Source organism: Motacilla alba, chromosome 18, assembly GCF_015832195.1.
Source record: "Motacilla alba alba isolate MOTALB_02 chromosome 18, Motacilla_alba_V1.0_pri, whole genome shotgun sequence".
Lineage (NCBI taxonomy): Eukaryota > Metazoa > Chordata > Aves > Passeriformes > Motacillidae > Motacilla > Motacilla alba.
Window position 1 is genome coordinate 3,223,147 of NC_052033.1, and position 16,559 is coordinate 3,239,705.

The 16,559-nt window shown below is 50.0% G+C and overlaps 1 protein-coding gene across 3 annotated transcripts; it reads right to left on the reverse strand.

Moving 5' to 3' along the window:
* Positions 1–1,527: 1,527 nt before the first annotated feature.
* On the reverse strand, positions 1,528–16,047 carry WDR45B (WD repeat domain 45B). 3 transcript variants are annotated; one of them, XM_038156847.1, is made up of 11 exons: positions 15,704–15,938; positions 15,045–15,123; positions 11,203–11,277; positions 9,385–9,486; positions 8,718–8,805; positions 8,116–8,210; positions 6,616–6,806; positions 4,717–4,802; positions 3,924–4,025; positions 3,287–3,408; positions 1,528–2,986 (listed from the first exon to the last, which is right to left on the reverse strand). In XM_038156847.1, exons 2-11 carry the CDS (start codon positions 15,091–15,093, stop codon positions 2,880–2,882), a joined length of 1,017 nt encoding a protein of 338 aa, XP_038012775.1. In that variant the 5' UTR covers positions 15,094–15,123; positions 15,704–15,938; the 3' UTR covers positions 1,528–2,879. The 3 variants fall into 3 exon arrangements, with proteins under 3 accessions (XP_038012775.1, XP_038012776.1, XP_038012773.1); XM_038156848.1 differs by having other exon boundaries at positions 15,045–15,180; XM_038156845.1 differs by lacking the exon at positions 15,045–15,123 and having other exon boundaries at positions 15,704–16,047.
* Between the last annotated feature and the right edge of the window lie 512 nt (positions 16,048–16,559).

Genomic DNA, 16,559 nt, shown 5'->3' on the forward strand with positions numbered 1-16,559 from the left:
TGCTGTAATTGTTACTCTGCCCCAGGGGCAGGCAGAGCAGTGTGACCCAGCCCCAGCCTGGTGGCGTTCTGTGGCTGCTGTGTCTGGTCGTGTCTCACATCTCCAACTGCGCTGATTAATCTGTGTTTTCTCCTCTATTGTGACTGCCTGAAGGTTCTGAAAGCAATCCTCGTGTCCTGCAGTTTCTGCTGGCAGATACCTGGCATTACTGCAGAATCGAGTGCACTGGCTCATTAGTTTTCCTGTCAGGATTCTGAACTGTGACACAGGTACTGTGGAGAGATGGCAAAATGGGGAGAGAAGGCGTTGAGTTCCATTTTCATCCAAAAGGAGCTGCTAATCCCTGTGCTTTGGAGCAGCTGCTGGTGCCAGTGTTGTGTTCCAGGAGCAGTCGTGGTTTACTCTGCTGTGGGAGCTTCTCTGCTTTCCTGGTGGCGATCCTGTGGCCATGTGGTGCCACCAGCCCATCAGTGCCAGGTACAGGGCCCACAGCCCTCATTCCTTTTCCCACAGGTGTCTGCCTGAGCACTGTTCCACTGAGTGCAGAGCTGTGCAGACTCTGGCTCCCCTCATCCCCGGGAGTGCTGCAGCGAGCGAAGCCGTTGAGCCCTGGCAGAGCAACCCCGAGGCAGCAGCAGCTGGGAAGACTCAATCCTGTGCTGGATTTGATCCCTGTGAAACAGCTGTACCTGCTCACATCCATTGCAGGTAGCACAAGGAATCTGAGGTGTATTAGGGCATTCCAGGGTTACTGGTCAAATACTGGAACCATCTGGTCAAATCCTGGAATCATCTGCCCAGGGAGGAGGTGGAGTCACCATCCCTGGATGTGGCACTGGGTGCCATGATCTCGTTGAGGTGTTAGAACATGGGTTGGACTTGATGATCTTAAAAGGTCTCTTCCAACCTAGAAATTCTGTGATTCTGCAGCACTGCTGGCTGCCTGCACAGGTGTGTTATTTTCATTCCTGCTGCCACGTTGGAGCAGAGGTTTAGGGAAAATTTTACACGTTTAGAAGAGTTTAAATCTTCCCTGTTGTCTCCTGCCAGCTCTAGGATAACGGGGACGGGAGGGCAGGGGGTTGGTGCAGCAGCAGCTGAGGCCCAGCAGAGCTGTTGGAGCAGGAGCAGGGCTGCGTGGGGCAGTTCAGGAGTTTGCTGGTGCTGGGATCAGGAGCAGCTCCACCTGCACAGGGAGAGGATTTACAGCATTTACAGCGCCCCTGGGGAGCGTCTGCAGCGCTTCCCCCTCGCATCCTTCTCCAGGAAATGAGTCCAGGTCCTTCTGCTGGTCCAGCCCAGCAGGGGGAATGGTGAGGTAAGTGCTGAACAAGAACTGGTTTGCACTGGGACGCTGGACTTGTTTTGGGACAGACAGCAAGGTGCAGGGCCCAGGCAGTGGCTCACGTGCTCCTGTCCCCTCCTCATGCAGCAGGTTCAGCTCCTGTCCTTCAGCAGCCACCACTATTGACTCACATGTCTATGCCCCCAGCCTGGAGCAATGGAAACCATGGCTGTGACCATCAGTGAATACAGCAAAGTTAGTCACTTTTATTTAAAAGAAATAACATATTACAAATAAGTGTGCAAAACAATTTCTGTGGTTAAATACGCATAAAAGCAACATGCAACCTTGACATCAACATGGTAAGTTAGTCCTTAGTAGGTTACATGACACTAAAAGGGACTTGTCAAAGTTAGAGTTTGCGACTGAAGTCACAGAGTGTCAGGACTGAAGCATCTGTGAAATGAGCTTTCAGAAGAGCAAGACCTCCCTGCCCCAGTGTTTAGTGCCACAGATGCCAACCTTGGGGCTATCTCAGGTTCTGGGTTAGGAGCTTGTGCCTTAGGTCAGCAGGAAATAGGGTAACAATTTTTGGGGAAGAGAGTACAAGTCAGTGGGTTCAGTCTAACCTACCTGTCCCTGGGCCAGCAGCAATAGTATGCGACAGCTCAAAGGGAAAAAAAAAAAGACAAGTTTGCAAGTTTAAAGCCATTGCAGACATGGAGCTTCCTGCCACCTTGTTCAGTTCTTGTGCCAGGCCTGGCCATGGCCTCTGCAGCAGTCTGGCAGCAGTTTCACAGCTGTCACACCAGTACCGACGGCTGGATTCTGGAAGGAATCAGCTCTCCAAGTACAGGAGCCCTGGGTGCTTGCTGTGCTCACACAGGAGAGGGGAGCTGGGTCAGCCCTTGCCCAAAGGCGCCTCCAGCTGCTTCACAGTTTGGCACCTTGGACAAGCACTGCTGATCCCTCACCTGAAGCAGCACTGGCGGGGCCACACGACCACCACCACCCAGCCCCGGGCAGCAGGTCAGAGGACAAGCAGGACTTGATCTACAGGTGTCCCTTGCTCCATACTTGTCACCTTCTCTGTTCCCTCAGCTGTGCCAGGAGAGGGAGGAGGCAGGACTCCTGGTGGAGAAAGCATGACCCAGAGTGTTCGCCGCTCCCAGCCATGCAGTGGAATTAAAGCAATGCCTAAAATCTTCTGCTTTCACATCCCTTTTCCTAAAGCCAGCTGAAGGTGTGGACAGCCCCTGCAGAGCTTTCCCTGTGGCAGGCACTCTTGTTGGAGCTACAGTCATGTCACAGTTTAGACTAAAGAGAAACCCAATAGGCACAAGCTTGTTGAAAGCCACATCTTGAAAACTTGAGTTGGTGACAGTAACCCAAAGAGATTTTAATGATGAATACTTGCAGAAATGAGAACAAACATATGTAGTCCACTACTTCAGAGCTGCTTGTGATCATGTTGAGCCAGGCTTCTCGGCGGGCTCTGCTGGACACTGGCTCAGTGCTGGACACTCAGATACTGTCCCTCAAAGGCGCGGGGTGGCCGAGGCAGTGCTTTGAGCCGTGCGCTCCCCTCCCTCAGTCAAAGCTTGTCGTCCGTCATTTCTAGGAACTGAGCGTACACATCCCTTGAGCATTCCCCTTTTTGGTTGAATAAGAACTTGTAGTAGCTGCCATCTGCACATATTGCTGCAACACAAACGAGCAGGGTCAGGGGGCTGTGCCAGGGGTGCTTTCCTTCGCTCCAGCCCTTCAGACTCACAGAGGTGTTCTGGAGGGACCCGTGGGCCAGCAGCCCTGCCAGCCCTGTGCTGTGCCAGCCCCGTCCTGTGCCAGCCTCGTGCCTCCCTCCGTGGGCAGTGGGAGCAGCCAGAGCTCTTGGGTGACAGGGACACGGCCCTGTCTCAGCAGAGCATTCCCTCCCTCCAAGCCAGCACGGGTCAAAGGCTGGTTCTCCAGCCAGAACCTGGGGACACCTCCATCACTCACCTATGACAGCATTTGGCTCTGTTCCAAAGGCACAAATGCACGGAGAGCCTGAGGGAACCTGGAATTTGGAAAAACTCCATTTGGAACTGAAGTATTTGGGGAGAAAGGTGGCAGAGGCCAAACTGAAAGAGAAAACAAAAAAAAAAAAAAAAGACATTAACAGGTTGGTAAGGTGTTGGCTAGGGTGGATTCAGAGCTGCTGGAGTGATTGAAAAAGGTGCAGGTTTCACTTGATTTTTTACTGGCTTTTTATTTGAGTAAGAATCAGATAACCTGAGTAACTTCCCCTCGCAGGAAGGGAGACACTACAGCTACCTTGCTGGCTTTAAGTGACTGCAAAAACGGCCAGAAGGATTGATTTTTAGTAGAGGAAAGTGGCCACAACATACGTTCATCCTAAGGTCCACTAAAACCTCCGCTGACCCTCTGTTGAAATGCTACAGCCCCTCAAAGGACAGCAGGAACCTTGCAATTACCAGAGATTATTAAATCTGCAGCTTCACGCCAGCCCAGCAGATAGATTTTCCCACCTTCAGCAGTGTAGAGATTTTGCTGCTGAGTGACATGGCCAGCAATTTAAATGCAATTCAAAGCTCAAGGACTCCCCCCCAGGGCTTCAGAACGGCTCCATCCCTACCTTGACTGCTTATTTCTTTTGGGGTCTTCTGCAGCAAAAATGTGGACCGTGCCGTGGTCGCTGGAGACGCAGATGAGGGAAGCATCCTGGTTGAAGTTAATACTGCAGAGAACACAGACAGCTGCAGCATTTCTCCTGGGCCAGACCCACAGCCCCGGCACAGACAGTTCTGCTGCTGCAGCTGTGCCAGCCTGGCAGGCGGGGTGGTAAGAGCAGCTCAGGAGGAGCCAGGGCTGCTTTGGGATGAACAGGGACAGGGCCTGCAGTGGCAGCAGCAGCAGCCCTGGCAGGGACACCCCTGGCGTGGGTCACTGTGACACTGCTGGAAGGAAATGCACGAGCTCTGCTCTGGGGCAGAATGTGCAACTGCTACCCCACAGTGGGGCTCAGCACAGGAATGGAGTTTTCCTGGGGAATGGACAGAGGGTTTCCCTGCTCCTGGGACAGACACACCAGTGCCCCGGGTGCTCCCCTGCTCAGCAGGATGTGGGGATAAAGCTCCCCTTGCCCCTGAGCTCGCCCTACTCCCCCTGAGCAGCGTTCCAGAGCATCAGGGCACTCCCTGCGGGGCAGTGGGAAGTTCAGCATCCTCCAGGTCCCACCTGGGCTGAGCAGAGTCACAGCCTGGCAGCAGCCCCAGCCCTGTCCCTGGTCCTGCAGCCTGTGCCAGGCCTCACAGAGCTCCCAGCTCCTGCCTTCTCCCAGCAGTGAGCCCAGAGGGAGATGCAGAGGCAGCCAGGGTGCCATCCATCACAGCCAGCCCCACAGATGGCACAGAAGCAGCTGAACGTACCAGTATATATTGGCTGCTTGTGATCCTCGGCGTAGCTCCTGGATTAAATGCCCTGATGAAGTATCAAATATTCTTATGAGGGTCCCCTTGGAAAGGAATCAAGCATTGTATTAGGAAAGGCAGAAGACTGTCTTTATATCTGTGAGTGCATCCTAAAATGTTGTCTGACCAGCATGGCCCTGCACCCACTGCTGGGGTTTTCTTCTTGGCAGATTTGCAAACCTCTCTTAATATTGGGGAAGAATACTGGTTCCCCCCCACACCACCATCACAATGTTATAATGCCTTGGGGTACAATCTTGTCCCTTAGTGACTCAGGAAGTCTCTTTTAGTTCATTTCTAAAGCACTGCTGCAGCCCTGGCCCTGATCTGCAGACACTGGCTGGTGTAGAGCGTGCCCAGGATCTGTGGGTCCCTTCTGCCCTGCTCCCCTCAGCACCAGTGCATTCTTCATTGCTGCTGTGCCATTCTTTCCCCTAAGTATGATCAAGCTGTGGCTGGTCTTGTCTTAAAACTGGCTCAGCTGAGATAACTCAGGAGAATCAGTTACCACACACTCATGATCTGCATTGATCCAAGCCTGAGGCACCACCCGGTCAGCTGATGGAACACTGCACCGGGAAACTCCTTCAGCTGGAGTCACCCAGCCTGGCAGCAGGGCTGCAGGATGAGCCAGCGTGTCTCCAACAAAGCAGTGCTGCTTTCCTCTGATGAACACTGGGTGTGCACTGGGCTGTGCATCACCACCTGCAGCTCCTGTGACACGCCTGGCTGACAGAGGCAGCTCTCCAGTCACACGCCAGGAAATAACTACCCAGCAGAGAAAGACCTGGCAAACATACTTTAGTTTTGATTTAAGAGACAGGCTTGAGAGGTTTGCTGACTGGGCTCAAACTCCTAGTTCAGTTGGAAAATAAAAGCTTCTTGAACTTCTCAATGCAAGACAAGGAATGTTTCATACAAACGCAGCAGATAATGGCTCTATTTAGCAATGGAGTTGGCAGCTTTTAGAACTCTGTTTAGGAGACATGCAATCATTAAGCTTAAGAGAGACTTGGGATACATTTTCTTTTTTTAAACTGCTTGAGTGACAGGCTGGGCAGTAGAAACTATGTGAAACAGAGACTCGTTGGATTAATTTGGCTTGTCCTTAAGAAACTGATTTCAGCTGAGTGGAAGAAGGCAGCAAGAGCTGTGCTTGCCAGAGGGAGATGGGTCCATCTGCCTGACATTCCCTGGGGAGACAAATACCCTGGCATCTCTCTCTGAGGTTCCCAGGGAGAAAACAGCTCAGTGACATTTGCCTCTCTGCCTCAGCCCAGCACAGGGGATCTGCACTGCTCCCTAACTTCATGTTCTTGTCAGTGTCTTGTCTCTTCAGCCCCATGGAACACGTGGCCCTTTCTGTGTGAGGGGGCAGCCTGCCCCATCCTGCTCTGTAACAGGGCTAAGCCAGAGCAGAACAGAGCCTGCCAGTACAACTGAACTATTTACAGGTGTTTCTTTAGCCAGTGGGTTTGGAGTGGATCCAAGCAGAAAATAGTAAAGGTGAAGAATGCAAATAAGCTCCCCCCCACTGCTTTTTTCATTAACAGTATCTGTTGAAGAACACATCAAAGACATGAACTACTTGGGCTAAGTTGTGTTCAAATGTCACTGAAGAATCACTGCCACAGCCAGCTCAAACAAATACAAATACTACCTCAGGCACAGCCCTTGGCTGTTGGCTGTTTGGGCATCCCAGAGGAGCAGGGAAGATAAAGACTGAGAGTGCACAGCTCAGTGACAGATTTTCCCAGCAGGTATTTCTGTGTCTTTCCTCCAAAGGATGTGACTTGCTATTTTATCTCACTACACTAGAACACACAGTAAGTCAGAGGCAGGGGACGTCATTCTTACTTTTTCTGATGCTGTTGCAATTCTTGTTCCCTGCAGGTTTAAAGCAATACAGCTCAAGACTCCTTCGTGAGCTGGGATGTCCACAGGAGGCTTCTCTGTGTTAGCCAGATCCACGATCTGCACGTGCCCAGTGTGTGTTCCAGGAAATGCAAGAAGAGAGTTATTACTATTTGGACAAAGGACACAGAGACCTGAAAGACAAAAAAAAACCACAAAACAAAAAACCAATTGGATCATTACCTAATCAACTTTTCAAATGTAAGTTTCTAAAACGTAACTCTGAGTAAATCAGAATCTCATTTTAATGGCTAGTGCCATTACATTAATTGCTACTCCCAAAACATCATCTGTCCATCAGTGCAGAGCACAGCTAAGCAGAGGAGCAGCGTAATTTTAACTTGCTCTCATAATTTCATTTCAATGTAATCCAGCTGTGGTTATCCAGAATCTGGGTGGTTTTGCAGATCAGCCCAGTCAGTCCATTATATCAAAGCTATGTAAGAAGCTAAAAGGTCTCCTTAGCAGCTCAGAAAGGGTTAGAGTTCATCAAAGATGACATCTGAGCTTCTGCTCCATCAGTGGAACTATTATTAATTTGTGTTTCAACTTGGTTCTTACAGCACTGGCACCTTTTTCTTTGTAATGTTTTGTGGCCCATTGAAGGTAAATCACCAATCCCAGATGTTCTGTGGCTGCCAAGTGAATTCCTGAAGCCTCAGTGCACGAAAAAACCTCCTCCTCCTGCATGCCCTGCCTGTCAGTCAGTCAGGCTGCTGGAGCTGCATCCAGGCTGGGATCCCATGACAGCAATTCCACGTTTGCTGCAGGCAGGCATGAAAACCCTCAGAGATGGGGATTCCAATCCTGTACAATGTGGTGGAGAAAACACCCTCCTGACGTGCAGGCTGGCCCTCTCCAAGGCTGCACCCCTTGTTCCGCGTGCAGCACTATCAAGAAGTGTTTGCTCCACCCTTCCTGACACCCCTCCAAGCCCCTGCCAGCCCTGCAGAGAGCCCTTCAGCAGCTCCTGCTGCCATCACTGAACGAGCCCAAACCCCTCCCTGGGCTCAACAACAGCCACAGCCAGGCCTTGCTGTTCAAAAAGAACAGTATCAGTTTGCTCATTGGGCTCTTTTCAACAGGAGAGAAGAGTTCGCTCAACACCTCCAGCTCTATTTGGAAAGAGGAATGATGCACTTTACTGGAATTTGTGTTTGTAATTAACCTTCCAGTAAAAATACAGGTTCTTTACAGAAGAAAGCATGCAGCTCTTCAGAAATCACATCTATAACATGAGCACAGGAAACAGCTTTTCTGGGCCAGTTATTTATAAATTCTAATAACCATTCTACAAACACAAAAGCATCTCCAAAGGACACGACTGCAGTGCAGTAAGTGTTTAATGACTTCTTTAGAACTGACTGAGGCAGATGAAGATAAATGGCATGTCAAGAACACAATAAACTTGCTTCCATTCCCCAGCCCACATGTACAACTAACCTTTAGGGTTGTAGCAGGTTTCAAAGACGTGCAGCTGGTGGGGATTGTGTGTGAAGGTGAAAACTTTAATCATCGAGTCCAAGACAACCACAATTCTGAAACAGACCAGAAGCTCCAGTGACTCGGGTGGATAAAACAGGGACACAAACATTCATTCAGACCTGCAAAGACTTTCAAGTGATTTACCAGCCACATTCTTCCTGCCCTCCCCCACAAGAGACTCGCAGCCTTGCAGCAGCCACGCGATAAGCCTGCAAAGCACTTTTATCCAGCCCCTCCGCCCACGCACGCACAGGCTCCAGCTGTTCACAGCTGCTCTTGCTCCAGGGATCTGCTGGAATTTTCTTCACTCCCCTCCATACCTAGAAAACCAGCAGGACCACAGGAGAATATTTCCCTACATTAGGGGACCGGGAATTCTTGTAGGCTTTTCACCAAGGCTTCACATAGCAGTATACTTAAACTGTGGCCTGTTTACACCTAAAACCCTGGCCCCAGAAGCTGTTTCACCTGCTGGTGTTCCAGCAGGATCTTTTTCCTTGTACAAGCAGCTGAAGTGAGTAGGAGCACGGAGCCAAGCTGGACCCCTCTGCTGTACCTACCTGTCTCTCCGCAGCTTCACTGCCTTGACTTCTGTGGAAAACTCTATCTCAATGACAGTCTTCTTCTTCAGGTCATCCCAGATCATGACTGGAACAGTGCAGAGATTGCATTAGACCATCAAGGCATATTCCAAGATCCACAGCTCCCTTAAAACAACCTGCAGCTCCCCACAGTCTGATCAAGAAGTTCACCCAATGGTTAAGCAGCTGCAGACAGGCATCCTGCTGACCAGAAGGCATTGAGGAGCTATGTATCCACCCCTCACTCACATTATAACTTGTGCAGGCAGGAGCTGGTCAGCTCCAACCACAAAAACTGACAAAAAAGACATATTCTAAAGAAAAGCAGCTTTTTTTTGTTTGTTTGTTTGCTCTGAGGGTTATGGAAGAATGAATGCTAGTACATTTTCCTACAAAGCTTGCCAGGCAGGGAGCTTGCTGCTCCTTGCAGAGCTCACTGTGAGAAGGTCAGCAGGCCTGGAGAGCAGTCCCTGCAGGTAGCAGCCTGTTAGCACTGCACCAGCAGTGATGCAACTCACTGCACCACGGTGACTTAAACCTGCAGCAGCATTCCCTTCACCCGACCTTCAGCACAGCCCTGCTGTGGGAGCTCTCTGGCAGCGCCACGCAGGGCCAGGGCAGGCCTTTTTCCACCCCTCCAGCTCACCTTTGTTGGGTGGGTACTTCGGCTTTTTTCCTCCACCTACTAGTGCTAAATAGTTGCAACGAAACAACATTTCCACATGGCCGACACCACCTTCTAGAAACTCTGCAAGACAAGGATTTCATTTGAAAGGGTCAGAACTGCTTAAAATGCCATCTAATTTTTACAACTGTTACAAGAAAAGCTTGTGTTATCAGCACATTTCTCAGGCACCTGAGAAGAAGAGCATCTTCCTACTCTGGCTCCCCTTAAAAACCAGAGAATGTGGATTCCTTGAAAGTTCTTCACGCTGGAGCAGTAAAGCCCTGGACTTCATACAAGCCCTTGTGGTTTCTTCAACAGCACTTCTGAGTGCTGTGTTTCCTTCCTGAACAGTTGTACTTGAACACTACCCCTTTCTCACCAGATCCTCCTCCTGACTCCATTAGAGCATTTAAAGCAAGACAGCACATTCTGCTATGAAGAGGTTTATCACTGTGACAAAAAGGTCTACAGCATTTACAAGGGATAACCTGAAACCATTTAACACTGTGTAATGTGTTCTGAATCTGTTAGAGCACTGAGTCACTGCTTGGATGGGAATTTCTTGGAACTCCTGGATGTAAGACAGACGAGCTGGGGTTGCAACAAGATTTGGTTTCGTGCTGGGTTACAGAGAAAATCTAATGGACAAGCTCCAGCTGGGAGTGTCCTGGGCAGGTTTAAACCTACGTGAACAATGAACAGGATCTCAGTGTGCCTACACAGCCAGTTCAGTGAGAGCTCTCAGAATCCACAGGGAAAAGGCAATCTGACTCATAAGGAACTTTTCACCACAGGAGTCCTGGAAGCATCTCCATCCAGAGGCACTGGCAGGGAGAGTTTTCACAAGGAACTCTACAGGATTTCAGGCTAATCCTGACTCTTTGAGCACAATGTCACACAAGATAGTCCCAGGGCATGTTGCTTATGGAAGACTTTACTGTTAGGAGCAGAAAATAGTTTGTCAGCTTCGGCCATGTGAACAGTGACTAAAATCCTTACAGCAGTAGCAAGTTAAAGTGTGCCTGATTTTGTAGGAATTTCTAGTTTAAGTACATTTTTTCCTCTTATTAAATCCCTTTTCTCACCACAGGCTGAAAGTGGTGGGAAACCTGTTTAGCAGCTCACTTCCTATATTTGGGATTAGAATGACATGGCTCAGTTTCAGTTTCCCATATTTTGACACAGTTTTGTTTGCTTTCTGATAAAAAGCTCCACTGTTAATGCAGCTCATCTACTGACTTCTGTTAAGACACAGGAGTAGCTTTACCACATTAAGATCCTCCCAAATCTTTAAAGCATACATAGAAGGTAAGATTTAGAGCATTAGAGGTCTGACCTCTCAGTGCTCTTGCAGACAATACTCTTGAGTATGAGAAATGTTACATTGAGATCTCCAGAAAAAAGCCTGGAGTCTTACTGCCACACTGGATCATCCAGATCAGCACACATGAACAGAACAACTGCTGGTGACTGCAGAGAGTGATTCCTCCTGCTCATAAATACCCAGGAAGTGCCTCTCCTACTCAGGCTACAAACATTAGCAACAGCAAACACAGCTCTGCCAGAAGCTGAGACAAATTCCTCATCAGCCAACTGTGCAAATTAACAGCACGGAGACTTTTGACCGGGCAATGGATGAGTGAGAGTCCCTGTGGGAGCAGCAGGAGCTGCCTTTGCTGAGGCTTTATTCAAAGCCTTCCAGGGATGGAAAAGTGAAAGCTGAGCAAGAATCAGGTAAAAATGAGAAGGCTGAGCTTCCAACACAGAGCAGCATGGTGTAATAAGTAAGCGTTTTACCTTGTTTCTCTTTTTCTTTGAGTGGATCTGCATTATAAACTCGGAATCCATTTTCCATTCCACATGCAAAGCATCCTGTGGTAAAAAGCACATATATATCCACACATATAGTAATTGCCAGGTATACTCAAGAAGGAAGCAAGAGCCAGAGGGTTAGGAAAGCATTGTTCAATGACTGCATGGTTACACTCCAGCTGAAGAGCACTCACAGGCTCTGTTAGTGATGGCAAGTGAAAATCTTCCAGAGAAGTTGTCCTCTATGCTGGCCTGGTGGAAATGTCTTGGTATTGGTTTTAGGCAGGTAAGAAAACAACAGAAGGAAAGGAAACCAATTCCCAACCCACCTGGATCCTGTGCCATGCACTAGAGTGCAGGAAACCAGCATTTTAATGTTTATGGTCCAACAGTTATGAAGTGAGCTCCCTCCTTTCTTAACAGATCCAAGTTCACCTCATGATTGCAACTCTGCTGTGGATGTTTCCAGAGCACAGAGCTCATCAAACAGCTTTTCCAACTGTGCTAACGAGAACTGACTGCAGTACCATGCCAATAATTATATGCCAATAGCTGAAGGACATAAGCAGAAGCCAGATTAAAACTCTCTGGAAAATAACTGTAGTTACTTTTTCATACAGAAGTATGCATGTGCTTCTTCAGTGGAATCCATTAAGCTGCCAGTCCCTTGCTCTGCTCCTTGCCCTTCTAACAAGTAAACACAGGCACTGGCACAGAGCAATGCCACTGTGAAATCAGAGCAATGACCAAGAAGCTGCTGTCACCGGCAGCTGCCTGATGGCAGGTTGGCTGCTCCCAATTTGTGTGTACTGTACCAAAAATCCAGTTAAAGATCTCCGAGGTACTGGAACGTAAGCTCCAGTTACTCTGGTTCTATTCTTATGTACTGCAATGATTTGAACCCCTCAAATAAAACACAAGCCTCTGTCTAAACACAAGCCTTCCCCAAACTCGATACTCCAGCAATCACAAGGCATGTGGGGGAAGAAAACAAACCACAAAAACCTATGCCCTTAACCCAAAAAACTCCCAGGTACAACTTCACCCTGCCCAAGATACTGTAATAAATTAAGTGCACAAAGTTCTTGTTTACATAGATAAACACACACACAAAGTAGATCATGTGAATGTAATCATTTCAGCAGGATTAGCAACCATATTGCAATAGGGTTTGATATGAACCCTGCTGACTTTCCCTCCTCCCCCCTCAGCACTGATTTGCTCTGGCAGCCGGGTCTGTAAGTGGGAGCTGCAGTGATCTCCCAGCACTGGGACAGCCAGGGAGCAAACTGCAAATCCCCTCGACATAAAGCACTGCTGTACAGGATGAGAACTGATCTGTTCCTCACAGCTGATCCATGTAATTATTTTCCAGCAACAGTTTTCTACTCCCATCCTGTATTTCCAGGAAAGTCAAAGGGAAGGGATGCTGAAGCTGTTCCCAGTAAGAAAGTGCCGTAAGGTTTGAGTTGTGCTGATCCCAGAAGCTCCTAACAACCCAAATGCAGCATTCCTGATGCAATCAAACACACACTTTACACTTCCTGCAGCACCACTACAGCTCTCTGCAGGACCAACCTCATGAGTAAGACGTGGGCTGCTTTAATGCCTTGGGAATATCCACATTTTTAACTGAAGACAGCACAGCAGAACGTGGGGATGTGAGTAACAGTGAAATTCCCCATGTGGTCGATCACTACCCACAGAGATACGAAGCTCCCAGGCACGGCAGCCCCTGAGTCAAACAAGAGAAGAAAACCCCACAGGAAGATTCCTGTTCCTGCTTCAGGAGCAGCTTTGAAGCTTGGTGATTCCCATCTGGCTGGTTTCTATTCCGCTGGAATCACAAATTTGATGGCTACAGCTTTCTGTAAGGAAGGTAAGCCCTTCATGTGAGAGCTGGAAGGGGCTGACAGAGGAGGGAACACTTCCTTAGGTTCACTTCCTTCCACAAGAAGTGCACCTCTCTTTTCAAGAAGGGACAGATGAGCTGAAAAGCCACTGACCAAAGATAACTCAGAACCTTTTTTAAAAACTGTAATGATTACAGAGTTATTGCCCTGAGCCATGGCTGTGCTTGTTCCTACAGTAAAAGTGCTTTTTGCCACCAGTGCCACTGAGACCAGAGTGAGTTTTGTTCCTCCAAATCTGCAGGAAAAGGAAGGGTTAAATGAAGGACCAGCCTAGAAGATGCCACAGGCTGAAGGGGACACCTTGGCCCAGAGAAACCTGCAGGCTCTGGGGCCTGAGGTCCCGCAGTGGCAGTAGTGGAGCACAGGGAAGTGACAATGTCCAGTGCAGTTTCTGCCATGGTGGTTTTCCTTGAAACCATAAATGTGTGTAAAGCCAAGAGCACAGCACCCTACCAACACTGTGGGGTCCTACAAAGCATTCCAGCCCATTGGAGAAGAGTCAAGTGTTTCCACACCAAAACAATCCCACACCTCAGTTTTCAAAGCAGCTTTAGGCTGCAACAGTGACAAAAGAGAATTTTGTCAGCAATTTACAGGTATAGCCATTTATTATGATGTTTTGACTCTGCATTTCTGAAAAGCACCTTAGTGTCCTTCTCTAAGCATTAGGAAAGGATCTGATATCAGGAGCTCAGTCTCCAAATTAAGACGATAAAATCAGAATATTCTGACTTCAAACAACTGACAATATCCATTTCCTTGTGTTACATTGTTTCTTTTAAATTTAAAGCCTAAAAGCACAAAGGCAGCTGCTATCAAACCAGCATCCCTCAAGTCAGAGCGAGGGAGGCCCACGGCAGAACAACCACAGCTGCTTTATCACTTGCCAGCCAGAGAGATTCAGCCCCAGAGAGACTGGGATGATTCCTCCTGTTCTCCCATCCTTGTGGGATCGGCCAGTCTTGAATTGCTAAGAAATTAGGTTATTGTGGCAGTACAGACACCCACACTTGTGAGCTTCAGCGCTCCAGTGACTCACGTTCTATTCCCGGCAGGAGCAAGAAGGAAGCAGGGAGCTTTCCCTCCCCTCTGCTCTCCTTCAGGTGGCCAAACATCACCTGCCCTGCAGCACTTTACAAGAGCCCTGAACTCATAAAAGGTCACTGAGCTAGCTGCAGTGCAGCGTCATCGTTCCCAACAGGAGCAGCTCCAGGAGCTGCCCAACAGAAGCCAATTGTGCTTTTTGTCACCACTCAACTGCCTGGCCAGGTGAGGTGGGATGGGACTTGAATACTGCCAGCTCACAGATTGCCAAGACAAATTCCTTAAGGTGCTTTGGATGGGATACCATTTGAAAAAGGGGGATGTCTTGCATTTATTGCTATGGAATTAAGGGAGCCTTCGTAACAAACGAATTTTACAATAAAATGATGATCTAAAGGCATTTTGCAATTAAAGAGAAACTTTTCTTCTTACACAGCTCTACAGGCCAAGCACCAAATATCACTGCTCCATTACAGACCCTGCAGAGCTGAAATTAAGCTCATGCTCAAAAATCTTTTTCCATCTCTGTTGGAGAGGCAAGATGAAAATAAGTGCAGAGCTGCTGAGAAACAAACTATTCTAATCTTTTCATGTCTATGGGACAGCAGGAAGAGAGCTGCCAAGATGCTCTCACCTCATTACCTGTTTCATGTGCTATTGCCAAGACGTCATCTGAGACCTTTGACTAAAATCAACAGAATAATTTGTGTTTACACACGACTTCAACACCATCAGCAACAGGTACAGGAGCTGCAGTCTACAATGACAGAGGCTGCAAGAGCGTCTTAAGCAAGAATATTATTTGGTAAGGCAAAAGGATGTTACAAAATAATGAGCTTCTACTCCTTATTCCACAAAAACGACACTTACTCATACGACTGGTGCTATTTTTGTCTTGCCAAAGCAGGATGAGGAACATGCACCCTGTTTCTGGAGCAGGCCTTCCCCTCTAACAAAGGGAAAAGATAAGCCAAGGATGCACAGGGGTTGTTGTATCGGTGCTTGCCTGCCAATTTGATTAGTAGCGTCAACCACAGTTTTTAAAACACAAACCAGGTCAAAAGAAAGAAAAAAGCAGTTACACCACTCATTTTGAATGTGGAGTACTTCCACTGAGAAAGGGCTGAACTGTGAGCAGTTCCCAAAGAAGCCCCTGAAGCACAGGCTTTGAGGAGCCTGCTGGAGCCACACACGGTGAGCAGCCAAGCCCCAACAAGCCGGCTCCTGCTCCTGCTCCTTCACCCTCGCCCACCCACCCGCTCAGCTCTCCGAAGCGCCGGGCACGGACACGACCGCGCAGCGCTGAAACAACGGGAGAGCCACACAGCCTCCCGCTGCCAGCGGCCATCCCGGCTCCTTCCAGCAGCTGCAGCCGCCACCCCTCGGCCATGCCCAAGGCGGCAGCAGCCCCGGGACGCGAGCGGGACCCCGCAAGGATGGCTCGGGAGCCGCGGCAGCCCCGGGCCCGCCCAGCCCCTGCACCGCCGCCCCTCCGCGGCACCCCCGGCTCCCCGGGCCCGCAGCCTCACCGTGGTCCTGGTTGAAGCCGGCGTAGAGCAGCCCGTTGCCGTGCGGGTTGGCCGGGAGCAGGTTCATGGCTCCGGCTCGGCCCCTTCGCCCCCGCCCCTCACACCATGGCGGCGCCCGCCCGCCTCAGCCCCGCCGCGGGAGCCCGAACCGAGCCGGGCCGAGTTAAGCCCGCCCGAGTCGGGTCAAGTCCAGCGAGCCCGGCCGGGCCGAGCGGAGCCGAGCCGGGCTGAGCTGAGCCGAACCCGCCCGAGCCGGGCTGAGCTGAGCCGAGCGGAGCTGAGTCCGGCCGAGTCCCGCCGGGCCGAGGCGGACAGGCCGGCGGCTGCTTCCGGCCCTGCCAGGCACCGCTGCCGAGCGCAGAGTCCATCCAGCCGCCCGCGGGAAGAGCGCCGAGTAGTCGAGCGCCTCGGGAATGGCGGCGGGAGTGCTGGGAATCGACCGGGAATGACCGCCGGGACCGACCGGGACTGACCGGGACTGACCGCCGGGCCGGAGGGGAGGATGGGTGGCCCGGGCCTCTCTCAGCTCCAAAGGACTGTTTGGTAAAAGCTTTGACATCAAAGTAAAGGCGCAGGAGTTGCGGTTGGAACGCATTAAAATAGGGATTCCCTGGCTTACAAAACCCCAGGCCAAACCAACCCCCAAACCCTACCAGCAATGCCACAGATACGCCTTGAAAATGTGTAAGTGCTGGGGACCCAAGGCCCTGAGCACCCTAACTGGACTTAAATAGTAATTTTACTTCGGGCAAGAGCATGGACCCGACAGGCTGGTGAGGCCCCTTCCAAGCCGGATTATTCCATGGGTGTGCGATGAGCTGCAGCCCATCTGTGTGTGCCACACCAACACGAGCTG

Bases quoted from the DNA above. Each gene is read 5' to 3' on its own strand.
- WDR45B (XM_038156845.1), bottom strand. From the start codon at position 15,770: ATGAACCTGCTCCCGGCCAACCCGCACGGCAACGGGCTGCTCTACGCC. The intron at 9,487-11,202 runs GTAAAACGCTTA...CTTGTCTTGCAG, and splicing joins CAAAGAAAAAGAGAAACAAG to AGTTTCTAGAAGGTGGTGTC. The intron at 2,987-3,286 runs GTGAGTGATGGA...TTTGTGTTGCAG, and splicing joins AGAGCCAAATGCTGTCATAG to CAATATGTGCAGATGGCAGC.